Genomic DNA, 15,025 nt, shown 5'->3' on the forward strand with positions numbered 1-15,025 from the left:
TTCATCTCCTTGAATCCTCTCTCTGATTCAGCTGGACTCCTCGACCATAGCTCAGCTTTTTCTTGTTTGAATGAAGTTCCTTGACAAGTAGAGTGTTGAAATTTTAGAAGAAAACTAGCCCAGTGTAATGTAAGGGCAATGTTCATGTAAATTCTTTGGATGTGACACATTCTTTCCTTATTCATGTAATTCTTTGGATGTGACACATTCTTTCCTTTTTCTTTAAGCAATATACCTGATCTTTTATCATAAAAATATGTGATTGAAAGCCTAAGTACGTGTTGCTTGCTATGGCTCATTCAGCACATCGACATTAGGCTGATTGGAAAGGGAGTAGTAATTTCATAACAAACTATCTTACTTCCATTGATGGTTGTGAAGAATTCCCTTTAACTTTTTGGGCTGTAGACTCGCAGAGATTATACTAAAGAGAAATAAAGAAAAGAAAATTTTAAAAACAGTAACCATGGATCCCATGGTCTTACCCTAAGAAGTCCTAGAAAGGTACGGGTTTGATTTTAATGGGAGAAAACCTTAGAGTAGGGTTCCTATCTTGGGGCTGTGCTGTAATTTATTTGTTTGGGTAGCAAAAAAACATTTCATTTAAAAGCAGTGTCTTTTGGTTGAGCATTCAGCATTGTGGCTCTTAATCCATATTGCAATTTAACTTGTTCTCGAACATGCTTAATAAGTTTTAAAACCTATGACAATAGGGAACAACTTCTGATTGAGAAGCAAATCGTATATGATATAGCTAGGTCTGAACTTATAATCCATTGCTCCTTTATCCACTCACAACTTTGTCTCTACCCCCCCCCCCCCCCCCCCCCAAGAAGAAAATATTCACTTTATATGGATTCTTCTTCTTTACCTAACTCATAGCTCAATCTATATCATTTCATACATGTTGGATACATTTCTGGATCTGCTGCGATGTGTGTTTGATGGGTTCTGACAGGAATGGAAAATGGAGGTCACTACAGTTCATGCATGCATGCAACCTATGAGTTGCTGGGCTACGTAGGACCCATGAAAGGAGAGGAGGAATGGAAGATAGAGATAGTATCACTGCATGTTCAATGTATGTAGACTAAGGCATGCACGGAGAAGATAGTAGCTGATGAGGTAGCAATGGTGATTGCTGAACAGTTCTATTTCATGATTTCACTCTCAAAGTTTCCAAGTGCAATGGTTAGAACATATTCTTTGTGGGAAAGGATCTTATTCTTGTCTGCAAGCCAATCCAATTGAAATTTGAAAAGCTCCTTTTCTGACGGGCCACAACAAAGCAAGCCAGCAACTGAGTTATGATGTTTCCCCAACGTGGATTATATTATCATTATGGATTCTGAGTGCTGTCTGTGTGGAGTACATCTAGGTATTTTTACTGTTCCATGCGTCAGCTTGGTTTAATGATGGATTTATTCTCTAATATCAACTTAACAAAGAGTGTCCCATGAACTTTTGGACCACATTATGCAAGTCTTTCATGTTCCTCTTCTTCCTCTTAGGGTTATTAACTATAAAATACCTCAATTAGATCACATTCTCCTTATCTTTCTCTCTCTCTTATCCTTTATTCCTTTGCTTCTTTAATCTTCATTCTCAGCGTTTGCTTCTTTATTGTCAGTGCGTATCAAACTTAACCTTTAAATAAGATCAAAAAACAGTAAAAGCCAAATTTCTCTCTCTCTCTCTCTGTATATTTCTTGTTATGGAAGAATAGATCGATCACAAGTTCTCCAAGAAAGCAGATGGAGAATGATGATATATCCTTTTCAGAAGAGTGGAGTGATCATAGTTACAAACCAATAGAGTTACTGAGCAAGTGGCCCATGTTAATTAGCAGACCAGAAAGAGTTATAGAGTCTTATTTATCAATTAATTCTGTGCCTAACAGATATTAGTCAAAGGAACTAGGGTTAGCCACTAGATTTGGATGTTTGGTATGCATTTTCTTTTTAAGAAAGCACATTCCGTTCTTGACCAAGAAGAATGCCCTGGTGTGACATATCCAAGTAACAAACCAACGGAACTGGACCTGTGGACCATATTGATTGACAGACCACAACTAGTTCAGATTTTGGATTCGGATTTGACCCTACAACGAACATTATTACTAGTGAAAATATTAAAAAACCAAAACAATGTGAGACATACAAAGATTTAGTGTGAAAATTCTTTTTTCTTTTCTTTTGGTAGCAGATTTGGTATGATTTACACATTGATCAATGTGATGTTTTACATTCTGGACTGGAATTATCTCATGTATTCTTGCAAAGTCATTGGAAAGATAGTTTCGACTTAGTGTTTTGGTTATTTTGAGAGATTTTTCGTTGTAATCTTTTTTCTTAATAGTGAAAGTTCTTCTTCATCCTGGGGGGGATTTGTAGGGAGTATGAAAAAATGGGGCATCGATGATTCATATCATCCACAAATGTTCTTATGATCACAGTACATGGGATGTTTTCCATATATGCATGAAATGGTTTTCTGTTCCAAATTTTTTTGTTTTGGTGGAACATGAAATGGGTAGAACTTGGTTTGTCTCTGGCACTCCATTACATCCACTCATTGGCTAAAGAATAGATGTTTCCAATATTGGCCGATAATATTCACTTCTTTTTTGGTAGAAACACATAAATATTCTTCAACCTTCTTATCTATGTATGGTCAAAAGAGAACTTATATCTACAGTAACAATTGAAGAAACAATTATAGATCAGAAACGAGTGGTTCTTATGAACACATTGGTGAGCCCCCACTTCATGATAGAACTAATTTGTGATCAGGAATATTTTCACGTGCAGGGTAAACCATTCATAAAGTTATCTAGGTTTACTTTTCTCCATCTACATTTCATGTTTCATATGTGATTCATGTAAGACAAAGAAAATAGATCTTCTTTAGCTGTTGTTCCCAGCTTTGATTTCAAACCAATTTCTAATTTTAAATTCCACTAGGAATAATTTATTTATCACCTACTATGCAATATTTTTTTGCTTGGGTTTCATCTTTGAAGTCATGTCACCTGTGTCACTCATTTTTATGTTTGCTGCTCAAAATTTTCTTTTGACTCTCTATTAACAATCTTCCAAAACATTCAATTTTTACTTGTCTTTATTTATAATTGAAAACAATTAAAAAAAATCTATTTTTCTTCTGAACACAGTTATTGGTGATTCTTGACTCTCTTTAGCTTTCTTTGGTGTTTAGCGTAGGAATTCACCAACTCCTCTTCGACCAAAATCCAAACCAATAAAACTGCAAATTATAAAAACCCAGAAGGAATTATGGAAATCATTTAACAGTAGTAGTACTGATTTAATCATTTGATAGATAATTAGTACAACCGAAAGTTAAGCCCTACTAAAGAAGGTTTAATCAATGACACAAGAGGTTATTGTCTACCACTAAGATTTGATAAGTGACATCGCATGTGAACTTAATAAGAAAATAGGGTTTCAGAAATGAAGTAATAATTTGAAGAGGGTCAAATCCATTTCAATTTTAAGATCCATGAATTAACTAAAGAGATGCTAAAGAGGGAGAAATTCTCTTTGCAAGCTCCTTTTGTTGGGACTGACTCAGATACTTTAATTTTACCTGTAAATGTTCTTTTTTGATCTCCAATGCAATGGAAGATGATGAAATAGCTCCCTTATTCTATCCTTTAATAGTCTCACAAAAGCATTAAAAGGTCCTCTTTCCCAAACATGCTCTTGTAAAGTGCCCAGATACTTTAATTGATGTCCACTTATGCAAACTCAAGTAGGCACACCTAATCTGATCTCTGTGCCGTAGCTTCAAACAGTAACTTGTCAGATAACACCAAAATGGATCGTATTATTGGAGACCTGGGAACCAATAATTTAAATACGAGTCTCTATCTATTCATCCTCTGGAAAATCCAGCCATGGAGATTCTTAGAAGTTATGGATAAACATTGGTTTAATTATAATTGATGCCATTAACATGTATGTGTCAAAGCTTAAGAAATTTACGGGTTTTAATATACATAAATGGAAAAGAGTTTATTCTCCAGCAACATAAATAAGGAGAATGACATCATACATAAGAAGGCAACAAGATCATTTTATATTAAAAGGAAAGAGATAGTTACAGAAGGTTTTGTACCATTTGCTATATAGAAATATTTAAACTTATTTCAAGTGGACTATTTATCTCTACCTCATTCCAGATAAAATTTTTACGCGGATTACCTTAGGAAGATGAAAGCAACGTTGTTGTTTTTTTATATAATTTAGAACTATTTTGGTGTTACCCATAAGTTCAAAAGGGAATGCCGGTTTTATAAGTTGTTGGGTGATAACCTCAATAGTATTAAAGTTTGAAATTAAAACATAACCCTTTGAAACGTTTTATCGTATGGATGGAATGTTTTTAAATAATAGAATGATTTACACAAGTTGTAACCCTGCTATATGCATAAATAGATAATTAGGAAAAGATGAACAAACTTCTGTATGTAAATTCATATTTAGTTATACAAATAATTCTTCTTTCCTCTAAAAATGAATTTTTGCTGTTCTTTGAATTTTGTATAGTAAGCCCTTTAAGTTAAAAAGTAATATATTTTTAATTCCAAGAGGAAATTGTTTATGAAAAATAAATCAAAAATATATACCAGAAAAGGGTACAAGAGCAAGGCTTTATTTGTTTTATTGTTTATTTAGTAATTTTCTGTGGTGGCGATTCCCATATAGGTATAGAGTCCAATCTCATAATTTGAAAGATCCTGTCCAAACAAGCGTGCATGGGAAGAAAAAGAAATACACAAAAATTGATAAGAAAAAGGTTTAAAGCTTAAAGGAATAAGCAGCTACAGTCCACACCGATCTTACTGGGTTCTTGTCAAAGAAAAGAAAGCAAATGGTCCGGTCCGGTCCAGGCCCCACCTCACTCAGAGCCTTCAAAAGGATAATACTGTGTGGAGTCTCTGTAATTGAGCTTGGCCAGCTAGAACTCCACATCTCTCTTTCTCTCTCTCTCTTACTTACACACAAAGGACATTCAAAGGTCACTGGTGAGTGGTGACCCTACCTAAACCCTATTATATGCTTACTTTCTTGGCTCCTAGCTTTGATTTTTATTTTTTTTAATCTCTTGAAGGCCTATAAATTGAACCCACTTGGGCCTGATCTCTTGGCATTGGAGAAGAGAGAGAGAGAGACTTTGCAATAATATATAGAGAGTGGAAGGAGCAAAGGCAGATAAGGAGAGAAAGGGATCAGAGAAAGCTATGGAGTCATTTCCAGTAGTTAACATGGGGAAGCTCAATGGTGATGAGAGAGAAGCCACCATGGAGTTGATTAAGGATGCTTGTGAGAACTGGGGCTTCTTTGAGGTATGCGAAAAGTTCACACACCCTCTTTTCAAGTGTTCCTTTCATGTTCTTCTCTCCTTTTCTCTGTATTTGTTTCTAAGGATTATGTATATCTGTAGCTGGTGAATCATGGGATATCACATGAGCTGATGGACAAGGTGGAGAGGCTGACAAAGGAACACTACAAGAAGTGTATGGAGCAGAGGTTCAAGGAGCTGGTGGCAAGCAAGGCCCTTGAAGGTGTTGAAGGAGAAATAGAAGACATGGACTGGGAAAGCACCTTCTTCTTGAAGCATCTCCCTGAATCCAACATGTCTGAAATCACTGATCTTGACGATGATTACAAGTAATGAACTTCATATACAGATCCCCTATAATGATAAACCCCCTCTCTTCCACCACTGATTTCTGGGTAAATGTTTTAATTTGTTGCAGGAAAGCTATGAAGGACTTTGCTGCCGGATTGGAGACACTAGCTGAACAACTACTTGAGCTACTGTGTGAGAATCTAGGGCTGGAAAAAGATTACCTAAAAAATGCTTTCTGTGGTACCAAAGGTCCAACTTTTGGTACAAAGGTTAGCAATTACCCACCCTGCCCACGCCCTGAGCTGATCAAAGGGCTCCGTGCACACACCGATGCCGGCGGCATCATCTTGCTCTTCCAAGACGACCGTGTCAGTGGGCTTCAACTTCTCAAGGATGGCCAATGGATCGATGTCCCTCCGATGCGCCACTCCATTGTCATCAACCTTGGTGACCAGCTAGAGGTTCTTTAGAACTCATCCTTAGAACTCATCCTTAGAACTCATCCTTAAAATCTAGCCATTAAGTAGAGGAGGATGTTCAAATATTCATGAACTAATATAAAATTTTGATGTGGGATGTTTTTTTCTTCTTCTTCCATAGGTGATTACAAACGGGAAATACAAGAGCATTATGCATCGGGTGATAGCACAAACTGATGGCAATAGAATGTCGATCGCATCGTTCTACAACCCCGGCAGCGACGCGGTGATATATCCGGCGCCTGAATTGGTGGCTAAGGATGAAAAAGTTGAAGCAAATTCTGATGATCTGCAGAATCAAGTTGTGTATCCAAAGTTTGTGTTTGAGGATTACATGAAGCTTTATGCAGGGCTCAAGTTTCAAGCTAAGGAGCCCAGGTTTGAGGCCATGAAGACCATGGCACCTAATGTCAACTTGGCTGGTCCCATTGCTACAGTTTAATTTGAACGATGGAGTTGATGAAGATATAAAAAACTGGAGCATGAGAAGATGCATTTTATGATATTTACTTAGAAAGATCTACTTAAGAAACCAATTAGGGTTGGTGTCTGTGTCTAGTTTAATCTTGTAGGCTTGGTTTGTCTCTCTGTGTGGTCGTTCAGCTTATATAAACCAGTTTATATACTTTGTAGTTAAAAGTCATACACAAGGAATTAATATATCCTATTTATATTAAATTGGGAGAGTTCTTGCAATATTGTACTATATTATGATATAAAAACCAGATCGAACCAAACCGTGTAAGAACCAGTATTAGTTGGTTCAATTTGAGGATTAATTTTCATAACCTGTTATATTCTTAGCTCAATTAGGGACCTGCATGTGTGTGAATTCTTCATGCATGTATGATCAATCCCACAATGAGTTCATGTCCATTTTTAATGGAGAATGATGACCTTACGTCTGCAAAGCCTTTTAATAGTGAACATGGTTGGAACTTTATTCTTTAGCTCGGAAGGCCCTCACTTTGGTGTGTAAGATTCGAAAACCAATTTTTTGTCCTTGATTTTAGGAAGTTTATATCCATGAAACCTCGATTTCTAAATCACCAATGCAGTAGATTTTTCCTTTACATCCTCATACTAGACAATAATAGAGTTCAAAAAGAAAAAGTTAAAAATAAAGAATTTTCAACTAAAAAGTTTCCAAAGGTGAGATTCCTCACTCTCTTAAAGCTCTTACACTTTCAATATTAATAACTATAATCCCAAAAAAAAGAAAAAGACAACTATACTGCATATCATATGAAACTTAGAATTGGTTTGAGTTAGTCTTAAGATACTATTCTCGGAAGAAAAGACTAGAAAATACATCAATAGTTCCACACCAAAATGAAGATCCCACCTTAAAGACATGGGACCATTGGCCTTAGTGGGGGACACCCCACATATGGTGTATGTTGTTTCTCTTGTTCCCAAAAGATAGATGACCCAAATTCCTTTTTATTTTATTTTATTTTATTGATGATCCAAACTCAAATTGATTGGCATGTTTTCATGTCTCATTATTTCTCCCAACATAGCTAGGTTCGAGGAATACTAGTTAGGACTGCATGCCACTTGAACACATTTAGCTAGGCCTCTAATCTAATCTAATCTAGTGGGACTTGTCAACTCTATCATTGGTAATCAAAACTCTTAAACATACTCTAGAGAATATGATCCCACCCACTGTTGCCTGGATAATTTTTCTAGGGTACCCTAAAACAACTTCCAAGAACCAATTGCAAACACAACAATCCCTTTCATTTTTCAGTCAAAGCTCATCACTCATTGGGAAAGAGACTTGCACCTAATGGGTCCTCAATAGGGGACCAATTGACCACAACAACCATATTAACCATACCAACATTGGAATTTTATCCAAACATCCCATCTATTGATGGGTGACCAATCGTTATCTCAGATGGTTGCTTTAACCAAGATTTAAAGCAAGGTAGATAGGTAGCAACTGAGCAAGCTTTCTAATAATTGCTTTACCATATATACTATCACAAGAGATAATAGAACAGCTAGTAAGGGATCAAACCAAAAACCCTTTGTGAAATTCCAAAGTCTTTAGGTATCATTTTTGAATTTACTGAATATTTCAAGCCAATTTAGGTGCATTTTGATTACATCTTTAAGTATTATTTTTTGTTATTATTTAAATATACATTAGACTTTGTTCTAGTCAACGAAGACTCAAACTCTTGACCTCATAAAACATTGCTCTTTTCCACCTGAATCAAACCACGTACTAAATCTTAAACATAGTCCTTGAAGTTCTCCCCTTCTTCCCAAGATTGAATTTGGTTTAAGCTCTCTTCATAGCCACCCAACAAAGAGGCAGCAGATCAAATTTTTATTGGGATGGAGAAAGGCACCATGTTTGGTCTTGGTAGCATGACATGTGTCCCATCTCATGCCATGCGTAATGTAGGGTGACCCCATAAAAGGAGCAAAGTGACTTGGACTCCAAGAAAAAAAAGCAAGAACCCTAGAGGGTTAAAGTGTGGAGTAAAACAAAGCAGATTGTTTTGGATCCTTCTTTAAAGAGAATCTCTCTTAATAATTATCGAATGAGTTATAGAATTATTATGTATGTACAATTTTTTATTCCAAAGGCTTGTTCTAATAATTCATTAAACATTTATTATTGGGAGATTCTTTTAAGTACCATCAATGGGTTGCTCATTTAACAATAACCAAACACTTATTAGTGAAAATATCAAAGATTCAACTCTTTTTGATGGTATATTTAAATTATATATAAAAGCGACCTTAATAATGTAATCAAAGTGCATATAGGTTGGCTTGATGAACTTTTGATAAAAAATAAAATAAAATTAAAAAAAAAATTAAAGAAAAAGAAGAAAAAAAGGGGAACCCTCTAAGAAGAGGATTCAAATTCATCAGCAAATGTAAACCTAATTTTTGTATGTAAATATTAGGTATAGAGTTATCAAAAAAAGGGTACAAATCGATTTAATTTAAAATTTTGATAAAATATTTGTTTGTTTACATAAAGTATAACCATTCTTATGCATTTTGTTTGAAATCAAAGTTAGGAATAGTCGAGATAAATGTAATTTGATTAGACAGGTTGAATAGAATATCAAGATTTTATGCCATTGAAAAGACACGTCCGAGGGAATGCATTACTATGGAGTGGAATATCTAGATTTTTGTTCAGCCGTCGGTTTTATGACACATGTTCTATAACTAATTCAATGGTTAAGTTTTGTTTTATAAATTTAAAATATTATTTTAAATTACAATCATATTCTTATGGAACAATCCCTTTTTAATTCTAAATTCACAAAAAATGAGGCTAACATTCTTTCGTGCACTGAAAAAAAGGAGATTTTTCTCTAGCCATAGCTACTGTACTTGTTGCCCTTGTCTCTGGGAGGTGGCAACTCATATTTTCTTGGTTAGTCGTTCATGTCCCTGACTCGCTATTACAGATTGTTCAATCAAGAAAATAGCACTCCATGTTTTGAAGCTTCAATCTCACGAACAACCAAGATTTGCAAATTTTAAGATATTCCCTCACTATGTCTACAAAATGTATTTTGTCAGAAAAGTAGAACAAAGAGAGGAAAAGAAAGAAATGGTGAAATTTCCAACATGTGTTACCCAAAAGGAAAAAGAAAAAGAAAATGCTAGTGAGAAAATTTCCAACATGTGTTGCACATTTTTGTTTTCTCCTTGCAAGGCAACAACACAAGGTTCAAATTGCCATTGAAGATGTGAAATCCCTTGAATTTCTGACCTATTAACCCATTGGTTTCAAGACTGTGCTCGGAGCTCAAGTAAGCGACAATTCTGAACCATACAAGTTGAGCCCAGGTGTTTGAAAATCGAACTTGTAGGGGTGGAAGACCATGATGAAGACCCAATCACTCTAATGGAGTCAAGAGAAAAGAGAAGGTCAGTCCAGAAGGCATAAAAATGAGGTTTTTGCTCCCATAAACCGATGCTAGAGGGCTCAAAATTTGAGGTAAACTATATTATTGATCAAGCCTTGAAAAGACCTATCCTTCGAAGCTCATCGGAATCAGCCTTCACATGAAGGAGTTACAGGTTGGTTGGTCGGAGGCGGCTGACCGGCTGGGTTGATCGCCCCTACCTAGTTGAGGGGCAGACTCGGAATTTTGGGCTAAAAACCCTATTATATGTTTTTCTAACCTCATAATTGCATTGTTTATGCTAGGAGGCTAAGAATATAGGAGAGAGGGAGAGCTTGGGATTTTGAAGCTTCTTCATCCTTTGATGATCCCTAAGTGCGAGAAACAAATGAAATCGCACAATAAGGTAAGGAGACTCGAAAACCCTCTTTGCAACCTCTCTTTTGAAGCTTGCATTGTTGTTGTGGTTGATGTTGTTGGGTAACATTGAATGCTTACTCTTGCCTCATTAATGTTTTTCAACCTTTGTGAGAGTTGGTTCGTGCAATCCCTTGCATTTGAAATCGATTCGAACCTCTTTGAGAAGCCTATGGGCAGACACGAAGAGTCCAAATTGGGGGTTTTTTGTTTGGGAATCAATTAGGATGTTTGAAAGATATTTTGGAGACCACAATGCTTTCAAATTGAAGACCCCAAAATCTCATTTCAAGTTGATTTGGAATCGGGTCCAAAATCGACCAAATTGGTCAGAGCCCTAGACTAGGCGGTTGAGCGGCCCTGTGTGGCTCAATCAACCGCCCCCTATTTTGGGTGTGTATTTTTACTCCCTTTGACCTTAGTCGATCCCCAATTGTTGCTCATTTAATTTCTTATGTTTCTAGAGTTATTTTGGGTCAATTGCACTCTCTTTTGTGGATTTCTTTGGACCTTGGGGATTGATATTATTTTGAAAGGTGAGGAAAACACTTAATCATATCTTATGAAATTGTTGGTGTTAATTGAATCTTCATTGTTATTGATGTCTTGTACTCTATTATAAATTGTGGGTGACTTTGCGCTAACGGAAGAAAATGTCATTCTATGTTTGTTTCTACTTTCAAATTTCATAAATTATAATATGAGAATTATGTGAATGTGTGGATTTGATTGTAGGACTTTGTTCTCTTGTACATATATGCCAACTAGGTGTCTAGATTTGTTGGTTAGGTAACCCCATGAGTATTACTATCCTTCCAGCAGTGGTATTGAAGATGGATAACCCGCGATGTCAATGGTTGGGTCTTATGAGTATCAAGCATGCCCACTGCCATCATGAGATGGTATGGTTGCATATGTATAGTGTTTGGACTCATGTCACTTTCAGCGCGATGTGAAGTTTTTGTGGGGAAGCCACAAGAGCGCATGCTTATACATATGTGAATGACCATAGCGTTGAGAAATGGAATCCAATAGATGCCTCTCGTTGAGGACCCAATGGACCCCATTTCCAGGTAGATAAGGATATTGGACCAATAGATGCCTCTCGTTGATAAATAATATCTTGACCATATGTAGTATGAGACCATATGAACACACATTGAGCCTAGAGTTATCCTTGGCACACACTAGTTCTCAAGCCAAATGGTAATGTGAGAGAGTGGTGACCTATATCCTCAACCACAGATTGATGTGACTTGACTCAACAACCGCGGAGAACCCAATAGACGTTTCTTGTTGAAGGAGATTGATTGAGACTGCCCAGAGGAAGTTGGTGTATAGCTTAATGCGTGTCTACCATAGAAACTTCATGATTATAGTTAAAAGCATGATTGTGTATTCATTTATTATTCATTATAATATTATATTTATATAAATTCGTATGGAGAATTGTGAATGGATGCTTAATATGTAGTTAGGTTGATTTCACTAGGTTCTGTTCAACTCATTCCTTTTAAGTGTATGTCATTTTTAGATTTCACTGCAGGTTATGAGGACCTCATTTACCTAGAGAGTCCACCGCCGTTTGTGTCATACGAGGGACCCATAGTAGAGGATGCGGAACTACATGACGAGTCGTGTGCTTGTTCGAATTGTGCCTAACGAGTCCAACTGTTCTGAGACATTGGAGATATCATATGATTTAGTAATTACCCTTATATCTTTGTGCTTTATCTTTCTCACCCAACCAATAGATGAAGACACTACCTAACTTTTGGAACCTCTCAAGAAAGTAAACTTTCGATGTTAACTATTCATTTCTTTAAACTCTGATTATTAGACTTGATTAATTTTGGATAATGATTAAACTTTACATTTATGGATGATTGTAATCATATTTGATAATTTGATTCTTATAACTTTAAATCTTGATACTTTAATTTATTCTTGTCCATTGATTATGTTATATTGTATGGTGCTATCCTTGGTCTTGTAGTGTATCACCCACAGGTATTTAGATATGACCGGATTCGGCTAGGTAAGATGCGATAGGATATCTGTAGCAGCTTCTTTGTCACAAGATTTAAGGCAACCGTTGGGAAAATATGATTTTTTCTCATGAAAGGATCACCAATCGGTTTTGGGTTCTTAATGTAAATTTAAAAAGTTTAGAAACCAAAATGTAAGAATCACACAATTTGTTCTTGGCTGTTGGATCACAGAGGGAGACGTGGTATCTCACAACTCGTTCGCGCAACCATGAACAAAAATCCAGAATTATCTTTCTTCTTTCATTTTAATAAGAAGGTTTCTCTTTACATCTTTTACAGTTTTCTTCGTTTTTTGAGGAAAACATCATTTACATTTACTAGGTCTTCCGTGACCAAGTTAAAAACTGGTGATTTATTATTTTGAGAAGACAATAATAATTTTTTTTCTTCCTTTTTTTATTTTATTAAGAAGCCGATATTACAAAGGGTAAGTGGAGTTAAAGGACTGAAAAGCGACCACATTGTCTTGGTTGCCAACAACAAGACATTCTTGACTAGACTCTCCACCACAACCTTGGCGCATCTAGAAACAAACAGAACAGCCCACCAATTTGAAAAACCTGCTAAGGAAACATCTCAAATCCTAGCTCCATCATTGGAGCTTCATCGAAAGGACGAAGCCAAATGGGGTCAAGGAGCAACTAAACTAGTGAGAGAGAATCAACATTCCTGCTCTGATCAAAGCTTGCCATGCCTCACCTTGCAGAACGGAGGAACCGTTTCACCAACTCCCCTCCAGCTGCGATCAACTTCCCACAGTGATTCCGAAAGACAAAAGGAGCTAGATTTATGCGATGCCTTGAATTCAGAGTGAGCCTTCATTGCACTTTGGATGACTCTTCAGGGATCCCATTTCTCTCTTGAGGATAAGCTACTGGCTGCCAATCAAATCGTCCAACAGGTATAAATTAAAAGAGGAGACTAAAAGCCTCCTTCTCCCTTTGCTTGTCTTGAAATGACTCTTCCTCCACCCATTCAGAACATGCACCAGTTTTTGCTGAGAGTCTAAGGGGATTAGTGGGGTCAAGCCACATCCAAACCACAGTGCCCTAGAGTAATGAAGGATTTGGGTTTTTTGCGTACATCATCTCGGATTTCAAACCTATTGGTACTCTTAATAACATGAACTCTAAACACCCTTTTTAAGATGGGTCCAGATCACCTCCTTTGACCGGGAGCACAATGGGCTCGCATGACAATTTTTGTCCACATAAATAGGGATGGGGCTCCATAGAAGGCATTTCAAGATAGATACATCAATGTCCCAGATGCATAACAGAAAAAAAAAAATCTATTGGTCATATTCTGTTTGAGTGTAATTTTGCTAGGGCAGCTTGGCTTTCTCACCCTCTGGGTTTCAGAATTCCACAATCAAGCATGCATGAGGTGGTGGATTGGTTCGAACAGTTATTCTTGGCCCATAACCAAATTAAGGCCCAACAGCAACGAGTTATTTCTTTGGCTCTAAACATGTGCTGGAATCTCTGGACCGCTCAAAATGAACTAATTTTCAGGCAACTTACAAGGTTACCAAAGGAAGTAGGGATCATGCTGTAATGAAGGCCCAAGAATTTATTGAAGCGCATCAAGCCCAATCTCACATGGACATGTCCAGCCCATGGATAGGTAAAGTTAAATGTGGATGCGGCATATTAAATCGGATAAAACGGGCTTGGGGTTTATCTTAAGAGATAATATGGGCTAGATAATCTTTGCAATCTTTGAACCGGAGGTCCGGAACAAGCTTCATCGGCTTTGATGAGTGAGGCCCTAGAGCTTCGATATGGGCTCCTTTACACAGTGATAGAGGCTATAGACAAAGTTGTGGTGGAATCAGACTGTGAGATGCTGATCAAGATCATTACTTCAAGAAACTCCACACCCCCACTTGACATTAGTCACATTATAGCCGATATTACATATCTTAGTTCCTCACTAGAGGAATGTTCTTTCTTTTACTTTCCTAGGATGGTTAACTTTGTTGCAGACCACCTAGCAAGGAGGGCCCTGTCGGTTTTGACTACACAATGGCCTTTATCCACTCCCTGGTTCCAGTCTCTATGTAATTCTGTTTCCTCGGCTCAGTCATCTCAAGTAGGGGTGGGCTCACCAGGTTTTCATTTTTCATTAATCTTTAATATTTTCTTAGTGGGTCTCATCTCTATTTATGTAGTCAAAAACGGCCGGGAGAAGTGATCCGAACTTCTTTCTTGATAGATAAGGTGGCTTGGTGAGCATGGGCTTTAAGAGCACAGCATCAAAGTTTTCCAGCTGTACCATACTTGAGGCCTGGCCCAACCTTCGCCTCAAAGCTGAAAAGTGGGCTTGCCGATAACTTAAGCCCAAGCCTCTGATGCCTATGTCCATACGATGTTATCAGACACGACTAAGAGGAAAAAGCCACCGGAAACAAATATCTGACACGTGGTGTTTTGATGGCATCCAAAAGTTTGTGGCCAAGTGGCAAAAAAACAATTAGAAAAAACAAAATCTGGAACTGTGGCATGCATGGGCCTTTGTTTTAAATAAC

General features: G+C 37.0%; 1 protein-coding gene across 1 annotated transcript; it reads left to right on the forward strand.

Moving 5' to 3' along the window:
• The first annotated feature begins 5,162 nt into the window (after positions 1-5,162).
• Positions 5,163-6,637, forward strand: LOC149002827 (1-aminocyclopropane-1-carboxylate oxidase-like). The gene is made up of 4 exons (XM_089138160.1): positions 5,163-5,368; positions 5,467-5,693; positions 5,783-6,116; positions 6,256-6,637. Exons 1-4 carry the CDS (start codon positions 5,264-5,266, stop codon positions 6,574-6,576), a joined length of 987 nt encoding a protein of 328 aa, XP_088994286.1. The 5' UTR covers positions 5,163-5,263; the 3' UTR covers positions 6,577-6,637.
• Positions 6,638-15,025: the final 8,388 nt, after the last annotated feature.

This window comes from Hakea prostrata, chromosome 10 (assembly GCF_041222555.1).
Source record: "Hakea prostrata isolate BN-2017 chromosome 10, UWA_Hpros_2, whole genome shotgun sequence".
NCBI classification, from domain to species: domain Eukaryota; kingdom Viridiplantae; phylum Streptophyta; class Magnoliopsida; order Proteales; family Proteaceae; genus Hakea; species Hakea prostrata.